This window comes from Notothenia rossii, assembly GCF_949606895.1.
Source record: "Notothenia rossii genome assembly, chromosome: 9".
In the NCBI taxonomy this organism is placed as follows: domain Eukaryota; kingdom Metazoa; phylum Chordata; class Actinopteri; order Perciformes; family Nototheniidae; genus Notothenia; species Notothenia rossii.
The window spans coordinates 73,529,718-73,556,368 of NC_136907.1; the positions used below are offsets into that span (position 1 = coordinate 73,529,718).

Genomic DNA, 26,651 nt, shown 5'->3' on the forward strand with positions numbered 1-26,651 from the left:
AGAGTACAACATGACTATTCAAGCTTAAACTTTGGTGACCAAACCTCTACCTTAAAGTCCCCAAGATACGATGATGATTACAAATGAAATATAGGAAACAGGTAGTATGATGCCAAGAGCAGCCATTGCCATAGACTTGGTTCACTAAAGCCTGGTCCTATATTTAATTCATCAAGTATTGATATATACCAGAGAAGATTTAGGATGGTTACATGAGAGCCAAAATACCACCATTTGTTGTCATTTCTTTTTTTAATAATATTGACTTTTTGTATTGTAAACCATTCTGAACAACTAGCTTAAACAGAGAACTGGTTTAGGTTTGGTTTGGGAGCAAAATGCGCTGCTGCCTGTCCATAGTTTGTTGACTATTTTGATAGTGAAGTAAAGGGTGTTCAGTGAAGAGAAGACACAAGGACATACATAATGGATGATGCTATCAGGAAGCACAGCAGAGCCTGACTCACACTGCATATTGAAGCCGATACCAAAATCAGTCTAAAAATATAACATTGTTTAACTTGATGTGTATAATTGTCACCAACATATGAGGGATTCCTTTACATTAAACACAGTGAGTGTGTATCTTTTATTCTATTTATATTCTTGTTTTCTTTTCATGTCTTGTATTTGTTTTTTACTGACATCTTTCTTGTGTTAAAATCCATTATTCTTTCAGTGTGGTCTGTTCTCATTGAGTAGCATGAACTAATACGCTTAAAGGCAGATTTAGTGATTTAAAAATAATTACTTATTAAACATCATTATTCTCTGTCAAAGTGAGTGTCTAGAAAAGCGCTATTCAAGTATCATGTATTATTATTATTACAATGATGTGGCATTGTAAAGTTGACAGTCTACGTTCTCCAATTAAGGAATACTACAGTTCACACAACAAATGAACAACAATTAAAACAATGTCCAGGAATATTATATTGGAATACATTTTATTTGGTACATTTCACATGACGAACCACATTCGGTATTCCTCCACAGCCACAAAGGCCATGATACATCACTTCAGTTACAGTTCATGTAAGGCACAGCATTAATGTTGTTCTTTTGAAATGTTTTCTGAGAAACAGAATCAAAAGCTTATTTTCAGCAGTGATTTTTGTGATAATCAGATTTGTGAACTGATCCTTGCAATATTACTCATGGCACACAAACACACAGCCACATACACACACAATTCAAACTGACATTTCTGAATGTTAATAATATGTCTCCTGCTCCACCCAACCTGGAAGAGAGAGAGAGAAAGGGAGGAATTGTCAGAGACCAAAATGACAGGCAGCAGTTTTCATAATATCCTTTTGTTTCGCTCTATTTGTATTCATGTGCTCGGCTTTATCTCCGTATATTTCCAAATGAATCCCCTTAAACACCAAGACTCTGATCAGCAGCCCGTGACACACAGATTAACAGAAATGATTAGCTGTCACGAGAAATTGTATTTGTCTCCCCGTGTCTCGGCCCTCGTCAGCTGAAACGCTGTGGCAGTGAACAGATCTGGAGCTATTGTAGTGTGTCCATATCATGTGTATGATCTTCGCTGCGTATCTCAAGAGTCTTCATCAGCCTGCTTTAATTTCCTTTCTCGTCATTCTCTTCTGAATCTGTTGCTGTTGGACAGGTGTAATCTCTTTCCTGGTGCAAATTCAACACATGTTCACTGAGTTGTCGGAGTCCATAAAGATTGCTGTCTACATTCTCGACTTTTAACACGTTGCTAAAGGTTTTTACCTTCATGCTACAAATAGAATATCTCTGTTTTTGTAATAATCGATTATCATATTATTGATATGGAACTAATTGCCCCTCCAGGTTAGACTTGCTGCAACCAGGGATTTTGGGCCCCATGAAAAGATATCACATTAGGCCCCACCACCAGGCACAGGCCACGCAAACCAAGCACAATTGCTGTAACCACACCTCCAGAACCCAACCAACTCATTTATGCTTTAAATAACTCCACCTGCACAGGCTTGCATCTATCTTGTATTCCAATACTAACCGCACAATATTTACTGACACTGAGCGGTGAACATATAACACTGTGCAGACGTGCAACATTCTGCTGCAGTAGAATTCACTTTTTGATATAACACTAACATTCCTGACAATAGACCTCAATAGTCTTCTTTTATGGTGTACATGCCTTTTTAATAACATTTTTGAATGGAACATTCATAAATCTAAATAAGTATAACTTAAATATACATGACCACTTAAATTAAAATAAAGTGAACATTAACACCAATATTATCATTTATAAAATGCTATCACAAAAAAAATAACATAAGCAGCAGATTTTCTAATTAAATATACCAACTACAAAATAAGCGGGTATTAAAGTGTAAATGGACAACAAAACGGAAATGGAAATGAAAAGGGCTGATGGTGGTGTTAAATCAGAGCAAAACTGGGTGACATACTGTCACTCTCTCATCTTTCTCTCCTTTCTTCTCTTTTTTGAAAGCTTGACTTTGTTAGTCGTTGAAACATCGTACACATGTAAGTACTCGCATCCGTGCCTAACATGCTCTCACTCTGCTAGAAAGAGCAGTGCCGCACAGCGTTTGGAGACAGGACCAAACCATTACATGTAAATAGAGGGGGGTATACAGAGACTTTGGATAATTAACTTTTCGAACAAAAAAAGTGAAATTAATCGTAAGTTTAGTGAGTACATTATCAATATAATGTTATATTAATTATTGATGATTGATGAAAGGTTACTTACATTTTTTTTCTTAATGTTCTACCATTTTTGGGGCCCCTGTCAGTCACGGGCCCTTAGAATCGTCCTAACTTTTCACCCCCTTACGGCGCCCCTGGCTCCAACTCTGCCTGTTTTTACATCTCGTTTAAAAACCCACTTCTTTTCCCTTGCGTTTACAGACCAGGTGAAACTTGTGATTTTAAATTTGGGTTTTTATCTTACTGGTGTGTTGTATTGTTTGTACGTCATGTAGGAGAGTTCCTCAGTCTGTGGCTTTTGATCTGGTTTCATTGTCTCGTGTTTTACATTTGTTTCATGTCCTGTCTGTTTGTTACGTATCTATGCTTTGTTTTTATACAGTTGTTGATGCACAGCACTTTGTTCAACTCTGTTGTTTTTAAATGTGCTATAGAAATCAAATGGATTGGATATTTCTTCATTGCTTCTATTAGTATAATTAGTAGTGGCTTGTGTTTTCACCACCGTCTGTTGATCAGCAAGGACAAATAAAGTTGTCTCCATTGAATGTTATCGTGTTTATTTGCCTTGATTTTACGCTCCATTTGTCAAATTGAATTCCTGAGCAAAGTGCCAGTCAGCTGGGCATTTACATGCTATGTTGTCAGGGATCAAACCTGGAAGACAAACAACGATCAGTGAAGTGTTGCGGAGGCTCCTAAAGCTGGAGAACCGTTCTGCATTGAGTGATCATTTTAAGCTGCACCACTTAAAGCTGAGATTTAAAAAAAAAAAAGACTTTTAAAGCTAAATTATTATTTATAATACAGGTTAAAATTACAATGACAATTTTATAATCTGACAGCTACACCATGGTAGCATTGCTATATTTGCACCATGTACTTTGTCCAACAAAAAAGGACCTTTATTTTACAAGGGATTTAGTTCATTTCATAGTTCATATATATTTTTTTATTTTAGGTCAAGCACTTAATAATTATATTTGATATACAGTATATATATATCTGTTTATAAAACGGACAAGTCAAATCAAGCAATCTGATTGGTTCTTAGCCGTGATATACTGAGCTTCGCGTCGGGCCGAACCACGCCCCTTAGCTGTGATATAATGAGCATATACCACGGCCTGTCGTGAGCTATTGCTTAATTAATACATGATCATAACAATTAAAATATGCAATCATAAAAAATAAAAAAAAATTATAATAATTTATGTGATTTTTTGTTATAGCGGCAACAATGTAGAATACCCATATCTTTATCGCAACTCAAAAATATAAGCTTACATCGTTTGTGAATCATCCATCATTGTTACCAATATTGTTTACTGAAATTGGTGCCTGTACTTTCCCTTTTTATCTCAAAACAGTCAGATGTTGTTTTTATATATTTTTTCAGACTGACATTGAACTTGATATTCGGCTGAGCGTCACTGTCCGTCAGATGCTGCTGGGATCCTTCAGGTCAGATTAACAGAGGAGAGCTGGAGCCACTTTATCAATCGGTGTGTCCTTATGGGAGTGGACAGCCTACTCTTTAAGGATGTGTATTTTTAGCAGACAGTAGGAGAGCTGACAGACATACAGAGGTCTTGATGGAAAATGGCACATGTGGTTCCTGAGATAGTTGTGTCAATCACCAATGTTTCTTTCAGCTTATTAACAAGACAAAGAAGGTTGAAACCTTTTAATCTCAGTTTCTCTTAATAACTGCTTACCTCCGGGGCTCCTCCTCAGAATTAATTTACGGACCTCATCATAAATGAAGATGAGAAGACTGTATGGGAAGGCACAGAACCACCACAGGGGCCTGATAGGAGGAGAGAAAGAGTAACACAGGGGCAGGGAGAGATAGGGTAGCAGTGAGTCACAGGAAGAATGCAAATTGTTCAATTCATCGCAGCCATTTTTGAATATCAAGGATAACAACGTGGCGTTTAAGACGTTCAGAGACTTCGTTTAAAGGCTAGAGTGACAGGCTAATGGCAGGCTATTAGGTCGTTAAGAGGTTATTTTTCGGTTCGGTGGAGATATGCATATGCAGAGCGTACTTCAGGGGGTACATGCGCAAGGCAATGTCCATCCCAGGGCAGTAGGAGAGGAAGGCAGCCAGAGACGTCTCGAAAAACAGACCGAAGATCAGCATCTTGTTCCTGTTGAGACAAAAGAAAGGAAGAGGTTCAAATCTTCAGAAATGTTACAGTCAATAGAGAGGCGCAGGAATGAGTCCTAAGCCTGGGAATGAGTTCGCTTTGTAGCACTTCAGAATACCGTCATCGCCTATTCAGTGTTGTTATGGATTTTTTTCTTTTTGTTAGATAACTGAAAAAAGGACTGGAGGTCAACGCGAGCTCAGGAGATTTTGAGGATTTGATATACAACATAAAATAGGTCAATAATTACCCCACTTATAAATGTCTCATAAATCGGCAGTTGCTAACAAGTGACAAAATGAGAGTAAACATCTTAACCCCAAAAATGTGTGGTCTATAGCTTAGCGATGGTGACGTGAAGTCAAATGCCCGTGATGTAGTTTGATTATAGCATTACGTACGTTTCCTTCTGGCGATTGCATTTAAAAAATGATCAAAGCGATGTCAAGATATGGAGTTTCATAGTTTGCCACCAGATCTTATATTATTTATTTTGTCATCGGACCCTTTGCTACGCTTACTTCCTGGTGGGTACGTCATTGCTGCACCACTCACTCATTACTGACTAATGATTTGAAATCCTTTTAGCTATCGTTTACTCCGCCCTTCCTCCCTCTGGTGCTTACTTCATGCCCTGTTGAAAGAGGGAATTCCTCCGGGTCTTGCAGATGATCAGATCAGCCCATTGCACAACAACGATGCTGATGAAGAAGGAGGTGTGGCAGGTGAACTCAATGATCTTCCTCTGCTCATAGGTCTGCAGGAGGAGAACACACATTTTGAATCACGGTTACGGGACTTTAATAAAGGTTGTATTTGTTTATATTGGTCCTGGCTCCGTCCTTACCCACTGCTGCCCGAAGCTGTCCTCCACATCATTTACTTCGCGGTCGTCCCATCTGACGCGGATACCCACCAGCATATTTGGAAGGAAGCCGTTCTCAGCCAAAATCACAAAGTAGGTGAAAAAACCAGCAAGAGCCTGGATCATCCCTGGAAAGCAAAATTAGGCGAAATATCATTTATATCGTTCTTATTAAGGGTTACGTTACCATTCGATTTTATAGCAACACTTTATTTTATAGGTCTGTAATTTCCTAATAATGGTCCTAAATTGTTTCTAATATGAACAATGGGATTCAGTAGTCATAGAGACACATCGACACTTAGTTCTGTTTTTTTTTCGTTGCAAATGTTTTATTATTTTAATTAGAGTTTAGTTATTTGTATTGAGTTCAACTTTCAGGGAACACTTATTATGTGCATGTTTCTAAACGGCTGTGTACTCTTCATCATGCTGGCATCTTTTGTCACCAGTTGTTTGGGATACCAATTAAACAAAACCAGGAACAATGAAGAATTCATTGAGACATTTTCTGACCTTCAGAATCAAATGTTCCCTTTTTTTTTTATTTGCATGGGGTTTGAAAAAACGATAATTCAGTGCAATTTGAACCAATAAGACATTCATTTATGTATATTATAAATCACAGCGACAGGATGATTGGATAATGGATTGATAAAGACCATTGTGTAGATTAAATGCTGTTATATTACATTTTAATGGTGTATGTCATGACAGTGTATCAGTAGAGATAATGTTACTACAGAAAAAGGGACAGGGTTCAAAGCTAATATGAATGGGTGTCAAAAGCTATTATAATAATACTAATGGTTTGGTATTAGGGTCACTTGTTTACAGGGATTATACCACAAAATGCCAGATAAATTGACTTGGAAAGAGCACGTGTTGGACACCCAGCCTCAGTCCACCTGCTGCTTGCCACTTAATATGTGTTCGACAACAGCACCGGTGATTATGTCTCCCTCCCTCTGCCCTCGACAACGTTACTATTCTGTAAGGAAACGGCTCCAGACAGCTGAGGACTGCAATAATAGCCGATGGGTGAGCTTTAATTTCATGTTGGAGAATGTGTTTTGTCAGAGTGGGCGTGACGTTTCCAATATGATGGACATCTCATTTCAAAATTTACATCTTCATTTAAAACAAACCTCCGCAAAAACTGTGCAAGGATTGACTATGGTTATTAATCATCGGATTTATTCTGATGCTAAATTGAAACCCTGCACCGGGTCAGTATTTATGTTGACAGGCATTAGCATAGTTTCCTCAGTGATAAGAAAATCCGTTGCATTTTGCTTTCTGGGGATGCTGTACATTTTCCTTGTCTTCACTTTGGGCTTTGAACTCTACTGTTATGTCACTGCAGATCAGATCATCAGTTCAATGTTTTATTGTCGACGCTTCAGGACTTCAAGCTGTAAAGTCAAAACTGCGGCTTGTAAAAGTGATTTGATGTGACCTGCAAAAGTTTTGTCTTGAATTATTGAGCGTTAATGTGAGTATCCGGCTGTTTTGAAAGCGTTCTTCATCTTGTCATCCGACAAAGCCCCGTCATATTTTGACCTATTTAAAAGCCTATAAAGTTGGGCCAGCCTTTGAGTTACACAATTCCCAAAACCATATAAAACCTAAAAGAGATAAGAAGCCGAGGCTCCAACCAGTGGAACATGATTAAGTAAGAAACAGTTGCACACTCATCTCTCAATTTGCTGCAAATGTCACCACAATTAGAAGAATATTCGGAGACTCTGCTCACCTCGGGATCTATTTCCCTTCAATGTGCATGCCTAAACATTTACAAAGGCAGTAAGAAATGCCAAGATACAGTAAATGTCAATATTTTATGTTTTTTTAGACCTGCTAAGTTTATTATGAACATAACTTTACTGCGGGAGGCCTGTCACAGTGACTCACGTTTAAGAGCTGTGGTGCAGGGAGCTTATGAGACACAAACCTATCTGTCCGTACGCCATGCTGATGAGGCGTTCATTGACCAGCTTGTCCGTCTTGGGGTTCCTCGGTTGGCGTTTCATGATGTCACTCTCAGCTGTCTCATAGGCCAATGAGATGGCTGGAACCTGAGGAGAATGGAGGGACAGCACAGTTCATTGTGTGCACTTTGTACAATAAATGTTCAGGAATTTGTCTTAGTGGCAACGGTACAAAGGCATGATGACAGCTGCAGACGTGGGCTACGCTCAACATATCACCATTCATATAATTCAGCATTCAATCACTGGAGAGAAAAGATAGAAAAAGGGCAAGGAGAGGGAAAGAATTAGCAGTGACAGTGATGGAGAGAGGGGCGGAGAGAGGAGAGAGGCTGGCTGTGAATTCCAAGGCGCTCATAAAACAGGAGGGGAGAAAGGTCCCTGTAATAAAGCTCTCATATTGGCTGGTTTGACCAGGTAAGCACCAGAGCAATATGTGGGACTTAAGGCAGGATATCTCTGGATTTGAGAGGGGGGACACAGCACTGTGTGGAACCAAACACATGCTCGGCGGTTGACAAATCCAGTTGGTTTTGTTGTTACCCTGCCCTGACACACAGCTGTGGAGGGAAACTAGGACAGGATGCCGCCATGTTGGCATTGATATTTTTGTACACCTTTGAACGTTTGTGTAAATGTCTGTTTATTGGCAATATCGAAAACGGACGCATTCTTAAGTGTGCCACATTCTGCTTTTGATAAACATATTTTGCAGACATCCTTTTCCCACATGGCAGCGCTTGCTAAAAATAGTCAGAGCAGACTCCAAGTGCTTCTTGTCACTGCTAAATCTCAGCAGAGCCCTGAAGCCTGTTGCCTGGAGTTGAACTAAGCTGTTAACAAGCTGTTAACAACCTCAGCGGCAGACATGGGAAGTCTGTGTATATTTTACTTGTGTACTGTACTATAAACACTTCTCTGGTACTTTGTTAAATATTTTCTTTTTAGGTTGCTACTGTACTTTTCAAAGCAGACATCCAGCTGTTCACTCCACCATCATGCAGACATGTTGCTTTGAAGGGAAGGGTTTTTATATGCAAAACAGTTACAGGAATACAATTCTTTTTAAACTTCAATCATCACAAATATTTCAGGAGAGATCTATCCGATAAAGAATGCACCATCTCTGTGATCGCAAGGAAATATTTGTGAACACAAATAAATCTGTCCTGCTGAACGAAAACCAAAGAAGTTAATCTTTTAAAGTCACCTGAATACAAAAAGTAGAACGATGTTAGCAAGCTTCTCCTCTTTATCTGAAACTCTCAGAGACTTCAAATGATTCTTGGCAGCTGAATACGAGGCCATTATAGTTTATGTTCCTCATAACTTATACGTTTTCTTGCTTCAAGCTCATTGAGATGTATAGAAGCAGTTTCAGCCGCATACTGTGCAGTGGCTGAGAGCAGGACAAATTAAAGTTACAGTAATGAACACAAGTGAACAAGTCCTTTTGAATATATTCATCCTGTGCTTCCTTTCTTTTGCAATGATGGATTACGCCCCTCAGGCAAGCGCCATGCCAGCAACTCTTTTTGTTTCTGCTGGAAGTACAATGGAGAGACTGGCATCTGGAAATGGCAGAGCAGTGAAATGTAAATCTGTATGTGAGCGGCACCCGCCCTTTGTTCTGTTCAAACAAATGGGCAGCGGCAGAAAGCCAAAAGCGAATTTCTTCCACCAACAGAAAGAACAAATTAAACCAAATGTTCTGTTCTTTTCTACCTCCAGGCACCCATATTGAACACAAGTTTCCAACTGTCACCTTTAGCTCAGTTGTGGCTATGCAACATGCTAACATTAATCGTCATTGAGAAGAATCACCACCATTAGCAAACATTTAGCTTGAGCATTCAGTGATTTTAAATAAAAACCAATAAGAAAGATATTCTAAAAACTAATATTTTGTTGTTATAACCTCCTGTGTAAACTGAATGTGTAGAGAAAGGATGGCATTTGCTTGAAAAGCTATGAAAAAGCATTGAAACCAGCATCTAGAGGGCAGAAAAAGAGAGATGTGTTCAGCATGTCTAACACATCTAGGATGTGTTTCATACGTCAGACACTAAAAACCCAACACAGGCAGCTCACACATCGACTGACACTGCAAGAATCACAGTGTGAAGAAAACGGGACAAATTGTTAATATTCAGGAATCAAACAAGCGACAAGGATTACTAACTGACTTAGTGAGAGGGACTGTTATAACAAATGGACGAATAAGGGGCCACCTATAGCTCAATTGGGTTTGGTCCTCAAGCGGAAAGACCATGTGTTACCCTTATTTCCCGCATGTTATCTCCTCTCTCTCCCCGTTTCAATTGGACTAATGAAAATGTGTTTCCAAACTGCATTTGTAGTTTTATTTGCAATTTGCTGCAATATCTTTTCCTGTTTTAAGCTTGTAAATATACAATGCAGCTTTGACATGTTAAAAACAATAAAAACAAAAGTGAAAAAATGAATGTTAAGTGTTAATTTTCCCAAAAAAACGTAGTCCTAAGTATTGATGGAGATGCTGAATCGTTAACATGTCGATAAGGGGTTTAAGGGACTGAGTTTCCCCCCCGCTCACCATGTCAGTGCCCAGGTCAATGCAGAGGATAGTGACGGTCCCCAGAGGAAGAGGAACACTGAGACAGATGAAGAGGAGGAAGGGTGAGATCTCTGGGATGTTGCTGGTCAGCGTGTATGCGATGGACTTCTTCAGGTTGTCAAAGATGAGACGACCTGCAGCGATAAGAAAGACATGACAGAAATATGTAAGATAAATATAGGCATAGGGATATTTGTTCCATACTACCACGGGATAGTTTTAATAGTGTGTTCTTTCTGCTGCTTCATCGCTTTCGAGTGAATTATCCAGACTAACTGAAATAAAGAATGACTTTTACTGCTTCGTCAGCTTATTCACATCACACTCATGCTTTTTCTCAGCCTATATTAGAAAACCCACACTTTAATTAAATACATAATCTTGTGGCGAGCCTCAAGTCAAATCTAAAATGTGTCAAAGTAAGTCAATTCCTTGAAGCCACGTCATTTCAAAAGTCTTAATAAGCTAAATGCAGGTCAAGTTTCTGGTCTTACAGGTCTCTGAGGGCTGACCATGATATCAATGACGCCTGGAAATGTTCCTTTCTAAGACCTTACAGTGTTTTTATACAATATACAGACTGTAGACAGTATGTAGGTAGGTGTGCATGTCTTAAGTCTTTTTTATTATACCAGAACTAAAAACTTTTTTTTTTAAAGTCTTAAAAAGTCTCAAGTATTTCCAGATGTTGGAGAAGCCTGTGACTTAAGATTTTCATCGACATAACTACTCTGTAGCTATGTTCGTATGACAAATAAAGAACCTTGAATGTGATGAGGAGATGTCCCAATTGATGCTTCATTTCTGACTACAAATCACAAATCTTAAAAATACCCTATTATGCTTTTTGGAGTTTTCAGAGTTTCCCCTTTACTTCCTGCTGTGTTATAGGTTTGAGTGCATGTCAATGGTCTGCAAAGGCTAACATCCCTGTGTTTACTTCTGTAAGATATTGATATCACTAGGTTACACTCCCACTTCTATTGGCTAGCGCTCCAACACATTGTACGTGATGACATCTCTGAGAGGTTGACCAATCACAACAGAGCCAGCCAGCTAACCAATCAGAGCAGACTCTGGTTTCAGACAGAGGGTGAAAAGAGGTGCTGCAGCACAGGAAGTATGAGAACAATAAAGAGCTTTCTGAACATGAAAGCATGGCGACGTGTCACAGGAGAGACACTAATATGATCCTGATGATGACCATAATAGGGCCCCTTTTAGTCGACAGCTATACAAGATCTACCACAAAGAAAGCAATATCATATTTTCAATTTCCAGGTGACTTTACAACAATGCAGTAATCTCCAGTCTCTGCTGCTGCATGACAAAGGAGCTTGCAGGAAGGATTGGTTTCATTTAAAACTTCTTAAATCCCCTTTTTTCTCTTTGTTTCTCTGACTCACTTTTTCTATTCTCCCTGCGCCTCCTTGATCTCCCCCACACTCACCCTCCTCCACCCCGGTGACGATGGAGGCGAAGTTGTCGTCCAACAGGATCATGTCAGCCGCCTGCTTGGACACATCAGAGCCTGCGATTCCCATGGCAACGCCGATGTCGGCTTTCTTCAGGGCCGGGGAGTCGTTGACGCCGTCGCCCGTCACAGCCACGATCGCCCCCTGCACCCACAAGGACCCGAGAACAAAAAGTGTCAGGAACAGGGAGATAAGAACAGTGATTTAAGCTTTTCTCTCCACACTTCCCTCTCTCCCCCCCCCCTCCCCTTTTTGTCTTAATAATGTCTTTTCAAAGCAGCTCTAGGGAGATTAAATGAAAAATGGAATTGACTTGCGATCATTCACACACAAGGAGTGTGAGAGAGTGAGTTATGGTGAATTGTAGCATGACCTCAATATAGGAAGATGTTTGCAAGTGCATATACACGACCAAAAGCTCAGCTCATGCATTATTTTTACAAGTTAACACAAATCATATACCTACACAGAGATACACACTTCAACCATATTCCCCCAAAAAGACCTGCACACACACACACACACACACACACACACACACACACACACACACACACACACACACACACACACACACACACACACACACACACACACACACACACACACACACACACACACACACACACACACACACACACACACACACACACACACACACACACACACACACACACACACACACACACACACACACACAACCCTCTATTCATCCATTCAACCACCTTCACTAACAATTGGCTCAAACACATACATATCCATATACACACAAAGCGTGACACAAACAGCATTCAGCCTTAAATGGCAGGCAGAGACACACACACACACACACACACACACACACACACACACACACACACACACACACACACACACACACACACACACACACACACACACACACACACACACACACACACACACACACACACACACACACACACACACACACACACACACACACACACACACACACACACACACACACACACACACACACACACACACACACACACACACACACACACACCTGTATTCAACCATACCTCCACACTTATAAATAAACAGACACATTCAAGCATTCATCCATACTTTATCGCAAACACACACATGCTTACATTCAACCATATAACACACATATTTCTATTCAGCAGTTTGTTCCACACACACACGTGTCCATTGACCTGTCTCTGGCAGCCCTCCACTATCATTAGTTTCTGCTGAGGGGAGGTGCGAGCGAACACTATCTCGGTGTGGTTCTTCAACAAGTCGTCCAGATACTCAGGGCTCATTTCCTTCAGGTCCGAGCCGTGCACCACACAAGCCTTGGCATCCCTGGGAGAAACACACACACACACACGGACACACGGACACACACACACACACACACACACACACACACACACACACACACACACACACACACACACACACACACACACACACACACACACACACACACACACACACACACACACACACACCCACACCCACCCACACACACACACACACGTCAGTAATAACAGGGGCATTTATGCATTGACACTCTCTTGCACTTTCCTCAAGTTTCATTCTCTCACACCCACACACTCAGGAAACATTGAGTGTTTTGTCGTGTCTGTCTAAAGCAAACAATGGCAATACAAAATGATATGTCATTAAAAATGAAAATAAACATTCAAAGGATAACTTGTCGTTTAACGGGGTGTTCTTTTCCTATTTCTTAGCAAAACCCAATCATGTTGTTATACCTAACTGTTTAATATCGTCATTCCGCTTTCCCATATATTGTGACTTTAATATTCTTACTTCTCTGTACACATGGCATATTCTGCATGTCTGTACTTACTGAACATACATCCCTTCCTCTCTCCTTAGGTTACTTCTTCTCCTTTATTGCCAAGTTTAAGAAGTGACTTTTCATATTTAGTATTAGCAGTCACATTTTGTAGGCTGGCTGATTATAGGCTAAGCTAAGCTAAAAGGCTGCTAGCTCCAGTTTTATATTCATCTAACAAATATGAGAGTGGTAATAATCTCCTCATTAAACTTTCATATATATATATATTCCAAAACAAATCTAAATCTTCCTTTTAACGCTCATATATCCTCACATCACTAACTAGACACTCAAACTCTTAGGCGCTTGAGCACACAGCCTAAACCTCCTCTGACACACACACACACACACACACACACACACACACACACACACACACACACACACACACACACACACACACACACACACACACACACACACACACACACACACACACACACACACACACACACACACACACACACACACACACACACACACACACACACACACACACACACACACACACACACACCTGGGGTCAACTTGGCTCAGAGGGATATTCAGCCTCGCAGCGATGTCCTCGACCGTCTCATTGCACTCGGAGATGATGCCCACACCTTTGGCGATGGCCTTGGCCGTGATTGGGTGGTCCCCAGTCACCATGATCACCTGATGGAGCACAGAAGATCCCGTAAATCACGGAGCATTATCAAGTTAAAGCCCTGTGTATCTCTCCTGTACCTTATGTGTCACAGCATACATGAGTTACGGTGCCGAGTGGGCCTTAAGGGGTCTATAAGTCATCCAAATGTGTTGTGTAGTTACACTGGGGAAGAATGGCGCTATTAGGGGTTAAAGGTTCAAATCTGGCACTATACGCCAACTAAAATCTTGGAGGGATTGTGCGAGCTGCTTCTTGTCTTGAAGAAGCTTTTCTGACACATACAGTCAACGCTTTAGCAATCATTCAAATACAACAGAAAGAGAGAAGCAGGATGGACTAAAGACCTCTCTTCTCACTGTATTACACAAGTACGGAAGAGGACTAGGGTTTTTTTATATCCCCAAAAATCGAGTGAATCTTTTATTGGATCTGAAAATAAGCGTTTATTTTTGTTTTGTTTTGTTATTAAATTAGATCAGATTTTCTCTCAGAATTCTGGGATTAAATTCAGAGTTATGAGAGAAAAAGCTGAATTCACTATTGATGTGTGTATGTAAACTGATGTCCTACTTTATTTGACTTTGAATTCATGTGCAATGTCAATATGTCACTCTAATCTAGTCTAATTCTAAAAATAGAAAAGTCAGAATTTGAGATTAAAATCAGAATTATGAGTAAAAAAAAATTTTTTTCCACAGACTTCTGACTTTAATTTCAGATCCAAACAGAAAATTCACTTTTAGTCGGATGTGAAAATATGTGGCTCTAATCCTGTTCCATACATAAGACATTAGAACATACTGTATGAAGTCTTTCATGAAACATATCAGTGGTTCCGATAAAGTTTCTATTTGAAGTTTATGGCATAACTTTCTGCATGCATTCAAACCGCAGGGAATACATCATTTTGAATATCTCGTATATGAAGGGTGAAGAAAAATAAAGATCATATTGAGTAAATTCTTAATATCTCCAACCCTTCACAATCTACCGCGGTACACAGGCAGACTGAATGAAGCTGCAATAAAGACAGAGCGCTATATATTGAACTAAAGCCTTTAGACAGACGCCGTGGACTGAAGACTGGCATTTCACGGAAACGTCAGCACTACATCCAATAAAAAGTTATTAAAGCAACGCCAACATGTGCTGTAGTTTCCCCATGGGCGCAGCTACGAGCAAACACACCCATTTGTTCTGATTTGTGTGTGTGTCTCATTTCAGCTCCATCACACAGTACACCCATAGCACTGTCTGACATTATTTGGAAGTGATATGAAGCATGTACACACACTACACTACTTTTCTTTTTGCCGCTGCTTTTAATTGAACTATTCACATCTTAAACCGCACTGTAACTTTCCAGGGTTTGAGTTTTGTTGTGTCTAGTTGTGGGGTTAATTTGCTTTTCTGTTCTCCCTGTCATGTTTTCCTTGTTTCTTGTCTGGTCCTTCTCTCTGGTTGCGGTCGGATAGTTTAATAATCAGCTCCTAAGTTCTAACCCTATCTCCTATTCCTTGACCTCTGAGTGAAACGTCACGGGGTTAAGGGATAGTGGATAGGAGAATTCAAAAGGACTTAGGAGAAGAGACTAGGCGGTACTTTAGAGAATCCGAATGCACTTTCACTATCTGACGTGTTTATGATGCGCCAGCGGACGTCAGGAAAGTGAAATGTATGCTTGTCACCCTCTCACTCCGGTCCACTTTAATACAAATGATCCCAATACGTATGATTGTATGAAAATATCTTAAAATAAATACAAATGTATTTATTAGAAACGTTAGTCCTTAACATCTATCACCATTCAAACATCTTTTAAAAGTTGAACAAACCCCACACAGCTCAGTTAAATGTTGACTTTATTTGATCATTTCAGTAAAAACTAATGTTCATATTTCCCTTTTTGATTATAATACTGATGAACGTTCAAAACAAAGCACTTTGGCAACTTACCACATACGTTTTAAAATGCTTAATAAGCACCGTAACTTTCATGATATAACTTCTCCGTCATAATCGTTTGTTTCCGTGAACGGCCGACTGTTGTGTGACGGCAAATGCTGCGACTGCAAGGCATTGTGGGGCAGCATTTTCTCCTCTCCTTTCGGTAAGGGAGGTCCAGTGGTTCCTAAGCTAAAGGAGGTTATAAAGGAAGTTTGAAACCTCCTTTCCTTTCATTTTAGAGAATTCGAACGGCACTTATCATGGCTGCCACTGAAGGACTTCCGGGTCATTTCACTTGGTTAGGAAGGTTCCTAAACTAAATGGACTATTCGACTTCAGCCTCTGTGTTTTCCTCCCTGTCGTTAGTTTCCCTGGTGTGTCTGATTGTGTTCACCTGTTGCCCTTGTGTTTCTCGTCTCGTGATTACCCCTCCCTGTATTTAGTCTTGTCTCTTCCTGTGTTCGGTGTCGGTTCATTGTTTGTTTGTCCTCCCTTCACGTCACGCTTCTTGTTAGTCTCTCCTGTCTCCCTCCTTGTTGGTCACGGTCAGTGTTGTGTGTTTGTGCTTCCTGTGTTTTTTCATGCCGTGTTTTTTCAGCTTTTAAATAAAGCTTGCTTTTTGTTTGAAACCCGCTTCCTTTTTTAACTGCTTTTGAGTCCTAATATTCCCGGATCCTAACAGAATGAACCAACACCGAACAAAGGAAGAGACAAGACTAAATACAGGGAGGGGTAATCACGAGACGAGAAACACAAGGGCAACAGGTGAACACAATCAGACACACCAGGGAAACTAACGACAGGCAGGAAAACACAGGGAGAAGGACCAGACAAGAAACAAGGAGGAAAACATGACAGGGAGAACAGAACAGCAAAATAACCCCACAACAAAACTCAAACCCTGACATAACTTTTATCCATGTATTTTTGAAATGCCATTTTCTTAATGTCTTTCATTTTTTGTAAAGCACTTTGAATTGCCTTGTGTTGAAAGGTGCTACATAAATAAACGTGCCTTACTGTATATCACATGTAGGAACATTGAATCACCTGCGTAAAGTACAATTTATTTTGTATAAATATCTGTATGTTTCCTGTATGTATTGTCTGCTTAATATTAAAACAACTTATATATTAAAATGCAGATGTTTTGAATGCAGTCAAATCTGGAACATTACATTAGAGATGATACTTTGATGCCTCAGTTCGCACAAAACTTTGTGATCTTAAAATGTTATCAGTGAATTCATCCGTTTTTAAGTTACACCTTCACTCCCTTGAGGCTTCCAGTGCGTCTCTTAAGCCAATCACAGTGTGTCTTTCAAAAACTCATTATCAAAAGAAGCAGGATAACTTCTGTACCGGAAAATAAATGTGTAAAATACCTTTTCCGTATTTGTAGTAGCACCAAAATTATTCACTGAACTCATTATCCTTTTTTATCTGGGCTGAAGTTGTGTGACCTTGCCGCAGCTCGGCTTATTACCTTTTTTGACAAAACATCTGCTCCGTGCTTATTGTCAGTCGATTAGCATATCATGCACATTTGTAATAGATGTACTGAATCTGCATTTTACTCAAATTAACCTTTTTCTATCATTGAACATGGTGAGTTCATCCTTTGTGGCCGGTCGCTTTTTCTTTTTCTAATAAAAATGAAATGTTTTTCTGTTCTAATGATGTTGTAACGTCATTAATATCTTCCACAAACACAATCAAGGGAGGGATAAGAACCAACAACACACTTTGCACCTGTTTCTTTGGTTGGCTTTCATTGATTCACATGTTATCAGCAGCTTTCTCTGAGCAACACCATTTTCTCAACGATTATAATCAGTCAGGGCCCCTCGGAGTGATCGGCTGTCATTTTTTTGACTTGAAAAGACATTTGACGTGCAAATCCTTGCTCTAAAAAGACCAATAAATGGAGCCCCACGAAAAGGCTTTTCAGGAACTACAATGAAGGTTGAGTCTGTGGAACCAATTACCTTGATACCGGCAGAGCGGCATTTACCCACTGCGTCGGGCACAGCGGCACGCGGCGGATCAATCATGGAGATGAGACCCAGGAAGCAGAGCTTCTCGGTGGGGAAGTTGGTTTCCTCGCTGTCGAAGGTGAACCCTCGAGGGAACTGGGATGAAGACAGATTCAAGTGGCAGAAGCCTGCAAGAGGAGAGGGATCAGTGAGGTGATCGTTCATAACTGACTGACATCGCACAGCATACTGCGGCTAATGAAAAAAACTAAAAGCCGGTTGTTTTGTTGCTTTGACATCAACTGACAATTCATCTTGCACTTTAAACAGAAGCCACATATTTTATGACTCTGTGGAGGTTTTTAAAGTCCAACACATCTAACGAGGATACGGTAATTTATTCTGCTGTTGCTATTAAAGTCAAAAACAAAGAAACTTGCAGAAAATACATCGCCCCCGCTGCAGTGATCCTTTACCTTAAAGTATGCATACAAATCTTTTTTTAATTTTAGATGTAGACTTGTAGGTTGCAGGTTTGAAATACAAATGGAATCAGTTACTTTTATTAATTCATGAACCGCAGCTTGTTGAAATATGCATCCCTTGAATCCCCAAAGAGCCCAGCACAATAAAATGCTCAGTGTAAAAGTGGAGAAACCTTTCTTTGTCAAGAAATACCCGAGCCATCACCATCCTCACCCAAGGCATAACCGGGGATTAATAATTCACATGCTTTTGTGAGTTTCACTCCAGAAATGTCGTATTCCACATTTCACGGTTTGATAAAGTGACACCTGCTTTAAAAAAAACGAGCATAACACATAATTATTACCCATGGCACTTCCTAAAAGGTGCCAGGTAACGTTTCTTCCCTGGTTGTCAAAAGGATGACATTTACAGAATGTGGATGCCAAACACTTGAGAGATATTGTAAGTTGAACTTTGGGGAATTCTTTTTTTTTTTTAATCAAAATGGCATTTTACAGTGATGTTACAAGTAGAAATATTAGAGATGTGTGCAGAGTGTGACCTGAATTGAATCACCAGTCCATTACAAATGCATTATGCATACAATATTACATACTAAAACACATTGTTGTGTACCAAAGTTAAATCCCATGTCTGTGTATTTCAATTCTGGCTAAGACTGCAGTGCCAAAACAATACCAAGTGAAGTAAAGTACAGTGTCTAACTCCATTGAGGAGTGTTTGGGCTACACAGTGTGACAGTATGACCAAAATAGAATAACAGTGCCAAATTTGGGCACAGAATTAAATTCAGCATCTCCAATTTACGGTTGCCAACAAGTGTAAACGTGCTAGAAACACTTCTATTAGAAGAAATGTTCGGAACTTTCTGAAAAAAATCCCCAAACTTCAACAAGTGCTCCGATCCCAGCTGTGTGCATCCCTCCCGTCGTGTTTTAAACTTCTTGCGCTGCGCATGTGTCGTCGTGGTGAAGTTGGCGAAGATGTTTCTTAATTTGAATGTGTTTTGGCACATTTGTTTTTTCATATTTGCATCGTCTTTAAAAACTGCAGAGTGTTTCTCCTGATGGAAATATGTTGGGCTGTGGTAATGAGTTTAAATCTGGCTGCCACCGTACCAACAATGCCATTAACTTGCAATAACAAAAACACAAGGATAAGCCTGGAGTTATTCATTATTTTTCTCATTTTCATTCAGGACCAAAACTGTCAATGTGTTTCTCCCAATTACTTCTGTTTGAGCTTTGGCCATTTATTCTGTTAATATTATTATTTATTTGAGTTTTCTGCGGAGTTTGACCTGAATTGAATTAAAGTCTATTGCGATTCTGCTCAAGCCTGCAAAGCCCAAATCTTCTTTGTATACACTGATGCAGGGGTGTCAAACTCAATTTCATCGCGGGCCACATTGGAATTATGGTTGCACTGAAAGGGCCGGTTGTAACTTTAAGACTATATAAATATTTAATACTTATAAAAGCATGTATTACATTACATTACTGCCTCGGATTATTATCGGATAGGGTAATAACTTCATAATAATAATAATAAGTATACGGCAAATCATTGCAAGTCTCTTCGGTGAGAATGTCACAACATGATTTAAAAAGAAAAGCCACGTTCTGGAGAAAAAGTCAACATTGGGGGGGGAAATTAACATTTTGAAACAAAAGCAACGTTTAGAAAAAAAAATCAAATTCTGAGAAAAAAAGGCATATTTTGAAGAAAAAAAGTCAAATACAGAGAAAAAAAAAGTCAAATTTGAGATGCATTGTGGGACATGTAGTTTATGGGCAACGTGCTTTTCTAAATCGGCATGTAACCATATAATAAACATATTATATTCTTTGCAAGCTCTTTTGGGGCCACAGAAAATGAAGCCACGGGCCGGATTTGGCCCCCGGGCCTTGAGTTTGACACCCCTGCACCGATGCAATAAAAGCACCCTTGCAGTTACAAGAAGCTTAACTCCCTGTTTCCAAGGAGAAAACAAAGTGTAGTCCAAGTGCTTCTTGTCACAATCTATTCTCAGGCCGATAATAACGTGTGTCAGGAAACATACCCAGCACCCTCTCTCCCAGTCCTCCCAGCTCCATGTAGGCACTCTGGAAAGCATCCGTCAAGTCTTCATCCAGTGGCTGCTCCTCGCCGTGGATCATGATGCTGCTGCACCTGTAACACATTTAGAAATAACACTTTTACTGCTTCTCCTGCCGTTAATGAACTCTCTGTGTGTATTAGGGATGCCAGAAACTGACCATGATCAAATTCGAAAATGGGACAGCGCAGGCGAATATTAATCGATTATTCGCCTGCGCTGCTGGCTTCCTCGAATTTAACAGTAAAACAAACGGGTGGTGTGACCAATGGCCATTTACAATTATTAATAATATTACTATTATTAGCATTAGTCTATATTTTGATAAAAAATATATAAATAAAATCGAATTTTAAAAATAATTTTCGATTATGGAGACTGTAACGAATATTCGATAAATTGAATAATCGCTGGCATCCCTAGTGTGTATAGACATGTATAAAATAACTGCTGTAAAACTACTAAACCTAAAAAGTTCAGTCAATGAGGAGGTTTTTGGATCTGTAGTGTGACATCACGACTAAACTGGAGTGTGATAGTGTGATTAAACCCACAATACCTTTATGGTGCAATACCAAAAGCACGTTAATGATAGGACTGGTGTTATTCTATATTGTTCAAATGTTCATAAAAAATTACACGACTGTTGAGGAAATAACTGTGTGCAATGTATACTTTTTTATTTAGTGTACGCACTATTTCTGCCGCCACCTCATTATTTGATATACTCTACTGTAGGGAAGAGAACCACGTGTGATTTAAAAAACAATTATTGACCAAAAGTGAATTCGAAGATTAAAATAAGTATTTTTCTGAGATTAAATTAATAATTCTTGTTGGGGAAATATTTTCCAAGGCCCATAACTTTGACCCAGTTTATCAGTTCATACTGTCCTGACTGAGCACAGGCAGCTGCAGCCTTGGCTCTCCCTGTTCCTGCCTGTTGGCGTCAGCTGATAGAGGTGTTATGATTTGATATGCACAATGTTGATTATTCTCTCTGAACTAAATACGTGGGTCTGGGGTAGAGTTCTTCAGAATTGACGTGGCAACTCTACCGTGAAGTCAGAACCTCTGGCTCTTGGACTTGTTTTGTGAATTCTCCGGCCGAAGCTCCAAATAAACCCATCAGTGTTTGCCATCAAAGCTCCAGCTCTCCCCGTGTCTCCTTTTGAGTCGGTGACTCCTCCTGCATGGCTACACAGAAGTGTCCCCCACGATTCTGAATATTTCTTTCACCGATTTTCAGGAAAAAATCAGATATTTTTTCTTGAAAATGTCACTTTTTTTTTTTTTTGAATTCAGGCTTTTTCTCAGAGTTCAAGTAAAAAATAAATGTAAGAAACCCACTTGTGGCCTTAAACCTCTTCCGTAGTTCGGAATATTTTACTCTACTAATCTTGTTTTTGCCTTTTGTCCGCACTGTTGCCTTTGCTGTGACAATGTCAATCTCCCCACCGTGTGACGTGCTGTATAGGGACTTCCGTCATTTTGTGGAGCAGCTGTCCGAGAGTAAATATTGAATTTGATGGAGACTATTTTCACCAGTGGATTAATACACATATGGTGCTTCAGTGAGTCATTTCACAGCCGGATAGTATATGTAGAATCGACTCAAAACTACACTACACATTTCATGGTGATGATGGAACATGTCGACTGTTTCTTATGTATTTTGTTTTTAGGCTCAAACCCAAATGTAGTCTTTTGATAGGGTTGTTAAAAATAATGCAAAAAACGTGAGATATCGCCAGCCTTTTCACTACATCCCTGGGAGAAGAGGATAACATTAAATTGAATGAAAAAGGAGCACACATTTGTTGATGCCTCACTTGGGAGACGTATAATCGATCCCCTATTGATTGACCAACCTGTCCAAGATTCTCTCTGGCGCTCCCTTCATGACCAGAATATGACCAGAGGGATTGTCTTCTGCTTCATGGACAGAGAGCTGGGGAAATGGGGAGAATATAAGCAGACCGGTGAGGACATAACACCGCAGTATTTATCTTGAAACAATTTGCACCATCCAGTTTATCGCTGCTTGTTTCTTGCTCCTTTTTTCCGCTTTAAAAAGAAAAAGGCTAAGGACGGACATGCTTCTTTGTAACGCTCAACAATGAATTTCACGGTCGTATACCAGCAATCATTTCTCCAGTCATTCCTTTTTTCGAGTGGTTTGAGAAAAAAAGTCTTATCGGAGCGGACTTGACTGAGTGCACATTGTGAGTCCTATGTATTCCCCATGTTGAAGGAGCATTCATTCACACTCTCAAATGTATTCCTGTGGTACTACACCTTGCATCACCCCTTCCCCCACACACACACACACCCCCACCCCCCCCAGGTAATTTGTATCTTAGCCACAGCATGTCTAATCTCAGAAAACCAGAGCAAAATTGCTTTTTTTCCCCTCTCGACACAAATGTTCCTGTTTTAAGTCGGGGAACAGGTGCACAGAAAGCATGCAGGAAGTCCTTTGTTTGCTTCAACATCTCTGTTGGGTTATTCATATTCCTGTGCAAGTCTCCTGACAGAATCCGAGAGGAGAGCAGAAACATTCCCCCTGTCTTAATTGCTGCATTGCCCTTGAGCAAGTTGTTAAAGCTCTGTGTGATGACTTTTTCATGGTTCAGTATTAAGTTGTGATTTCTGATAATGTGCTGGACTCGTACACGATGTGCTAACGCATGCAGCTTAACTTAAAGGGGCCCTATTTTGCGTATTGGGGGTTTCCCTTTCCTGAGGTGTGTTATACGGTATATATTTGTGTGCATGTTAAGTGTTCCCTCCAGAGGGTTGAGCAATCACAACAGAGCCGGCCAGCTAACCAATAAGAGCAGACCATTCAGGAGTGCCTATTCTTTGTGTACATTTAGCCAAAAACTATAAAACCAACTGGAAAAAAACTGTTAATTGTATTATTGTCGTTACAATGACCAGTACTGACACTTATTTATTCATTATCTTAAATATGATTTGTTATTACTATTCTTTATTGATTTATTTATTTGTGCTGTTTATTAAATGTGTGTATTTGCCTTTTTATCGGCACTGTCTCTTTGCTTAACAATGCAAATGTCCCTGTTGTGGGATAAATGCAGGACATTTCCTTCTCACTCAGAGCTTTAAAAACATTATAACTTTTCATTAAGAATGACTTTTTTAAGGGGAGATAAAACCAACGGGTGTTTTTGTCTCACGCCGTGAGAAATGAAGCAGATGACCCCTAGTGAAATGAACAACTATTGGGAATCACATAAAGATTCTTATTGTTGAAGTGTGACATTTAAAGTATTTGAATTCATTTAAAGTGATTTAGTGTATCACCCACTAGGTCCTCTCCCCTAACCCAAAGGTCTTTAGGCTGTGACCAGACCAGAGGGGTTTTCTGTAGCAACGAAACCTCTGAGCCTCCAAAAACAACCAGTTTCTAATCCCCGTGTATTCTTTCCGTCATACACATGGAAACATTACAGCAGCTCCTCTGTGGATCACAGTGTTGTGCTCGCGGCCTGTTGGGCAGCTTCCAAGCCTAAATGTGTGCAGCAGTATGAATGTGAAGCAGGCTGTCGCTGAAAAGGAGCAAGCATGTTCAGGCTGCCTCTCTGAACATGGAATAAAAAGGTTAAAAAATGAATATGCATGATTCACACAGAAACCCTTTCCAATACTTGGAAATGCTTATCTTATATTGTGAGATGAAAGAGCACTGACACAGTATATTTAAAAAATGAATAATTTAATTTAAAAAAAAAATTATTAAATAATGTAGAGATAATAATTGGAAATAAATGCAAAAATATTTAAAAATAAATAAATACAAGTAATTATAAGAAATACATTTAATTTATTTATGAATAAATACAAATGTACAGAGACATTGTTAAGTTTAATAAAATAAGATTTGTAAACAAAATTATAAAGAATTAATTGTGAGAAATAATTTGAACATATTTCTTATTTTATTAAATCTTGAATTACTAAATTAATCGTATATAAAAAAAAAATAGAATAATTATAAGAAATCAATTAAGTATTTTTGAGCAAAGTTTAAATAAGATTCTGTCATCCCTAGAAAATAATGAAATTAAATATTTGTATTTGCTAAAGTGTTAGTGACGGTGAGTTTGTGAACATCAGTCCCGTGCCGTACCTGGTATTTGTTGGTGGAGTTGAACGGGATCTCGGCCACTTTGGCGTTTCTGGCTCTCATCTCACGAACACTCCCACAGCACAGCTCGATGCATTTGAACAGAGCGGACTCTGAAGCGTCCCCCGCTGTCTCCCTCTGGGGAAACACACACAGGCGCACATTAGCACACTCACTCACATATTCATATGAAGAAATGAGTGTTGTCTGTCGGCCTGCCAGTGTTTTGTCTCGCTGCATCGGAAGGGAACTTGAACTGATTAAATCGGTACCTGAGATGACTTCTTCGTCTTCCATTATAGTTCTCATTAAAGATGCAGGAAGCTGAGCATCGTGTGCACCATCATCGCTGGGCCACGTTGTTTTCAAAGTTATGTAACAGCTTAATGTAGAAGTAATGAAAGTGAGAATCCTGGTTTTATTCTTTTGAGTTTATGGGATGAAGACCAATTTGATTAAAGCAGCCCAATGTTTTCAGGAAGGAAATAGCTGGAGTAGTTTGCCGTGTAGGACGTTTGCTATCTTTCTTAGGGACATTTTAAAATGAAGATGTAACAGGCCCTGAATATATGTAAATATCTTAAAACAAATTTAGAACAATGTTGGAATAAATATTTCTGCAACACCTTAAACAGCATTGGTAAATATCCACAGCAGTTGGCTGCTAAGGATGGAAATATTTTGGCTCCAAGGTATTAAAAACACATTCTCTGTCTAACAAAAATACTAACAATTGGATTTGTTTTTAGCAGCAGAGGTGACATTTCAACATTTGCAAATTAAGACAAAAACGAGGCTCAGAAGTGATTTCTCCGCTGTTTGGAGGCACGACGCTCTACATTCGTTTTTTCTGGGTTTATTTTCAGGTTTAGCGACTTGACAAAAATGCTTGGCTGGTGCTTGAATCATTTAAGGAACAATTATCTTCTGATAATGTGAAAGCCCCTTTTGATAAGAAATCCAAGAGGATCACTGCAATTTCCCCGCTCTTGCAGCCAATTTATTAAAATCCATGCTGAGCTGAATGACCTTACAGCCAATACACCAACAGGGGCCGAAACGAGACAAGACATTTCTCTTTATTCCTGTTTACTCATTCATGAACAGCCGCTAAACAAGGACACGCGCTCAGCTAGATTTGTCCTTGTTTGTGTCTTTCCATGAATGAATAAATAGATCATGGAAATTCCATTTGTGTTTTCCCCGGTGCAGATATGGACTTGTTCCTGTGACGGCAGTGTGGCCTGGGCCTTGACTGCTGTGTTTGAGTGCTGTCAGGAGATATGGCTGTGACTTAATGCAGGGAGGAGGCCTGGCACCTGGAGGGGAGAGGCTGCAGAGTGTGTGAGAGCCACACTGGGAATTTCTTCAGGTCAATGTAGCACAGGTTGGAGGGCAGCGGTCGGAAGAACTCGGGGATATTATTGACTTACCCACCCAGCGGTGTGTGTGTCAGTGTGTCAGGGTGGAGGAGTTATTTCCAGGGGTGCACCGGATTATTCTGTCTGTGTGTTTGTGTGTGTGTGTGCTTGAATTTGTGTGTGTGCCTGCGTGTGCCTGTGTGTGTGTGTGTGTGTGCCTGAATGTGTTTGTGTGTGTGCCTGCGTGTGCCTGTGTGTGTTTGTGTGTGTGCCTGAATGTGTTTGTGTGTGTGCCTGCGTGTGCCTGTGTGTGTTTGTGTGTGCCTGCGTGTGCTTGTGTGTGCCTGTGTGTGTG

The 26,651-nt window shown here is 39.8% G+C and overlaps 1 protein-coding gene and 1 long non-coding RNA gene across 2 annotated transcripts in view; one reads left to right on the top strand and one right to left on the bottom strand.

Moving 5' to 3' along the window:
* The window catches only part of LOC307020224, a 411,310-nt gene that overhangs the window by 223,389 nt on the left and 161,270 nt on the right, over positions 1 to 26,651 (top strand). The window lies entirely within an intron of this gene.
* The window catches only part of atp1a2a (ATPase Na+/K+ transporting subunit alpha 2a), a 48,322-nt gene continuing 22,601 nt past the window's right edge, over positions 931 to 26,651 (bottom strand). Inside the window, exons 11-24 of the mRNA XM_079652141.1 lie at positions 24,939 to 25,073; positions 22,654 to 22,733; positions 20,747 to 20,856; positions 18,208 to 18,383; positions 14,141 to 14,277; positions 12,968 to 13,118; positions 11,759 to 11,927; positions 10,288 to 10,442; positions 7,676 to 7,799; positions 5,704 to 5,849; positions 5,483 to 5,613; positions 4,755 to 4,856; positions 4,422 to 4,513; positions 931 to 1,243 (exon numbers count right to left, since the gene is read on the bottom strand). Of these exons, the coding sequence (XP_079508267.1) occupies positions 1,215 to 1,243; positions 4,422 to 4,513; positions 4,755 to 4,856; positions 5,483 to 5,613; positions 5,704 to 5,849; positions 7,676 to 7,799; positions 10,288 to 10,442; positions 11,759 to 11,927; positions 12,968 to 13,118; positions 14,141 to 14,277; positions 18,208 to 18,383; positions 20,747 to 20,856; positions 22,654 to 22,733; positions 24,939 to 25,073 (1,737 nt within the window). The 3' untranslated portion in view covers positions 931 to 1,214. The remainder of the gene's footprint in view (positions 1,244 to 4,421; positions 4,514 to 4,754; positions 4,857 to 5,482; positions 5,614 to 5,703; positions 5,850 to 7,675; positions 7,800 to 10,287; positions 10,443 to 11,758; positions 11,928 to 12,967; positions 13,119 to 14,140; positions 14,278 to 18,207; positions 18,384 to 20,746; positions 20,857 to 22,653; positions 22,734 to 24,938; positions 25,074 to 26,651) is intronic.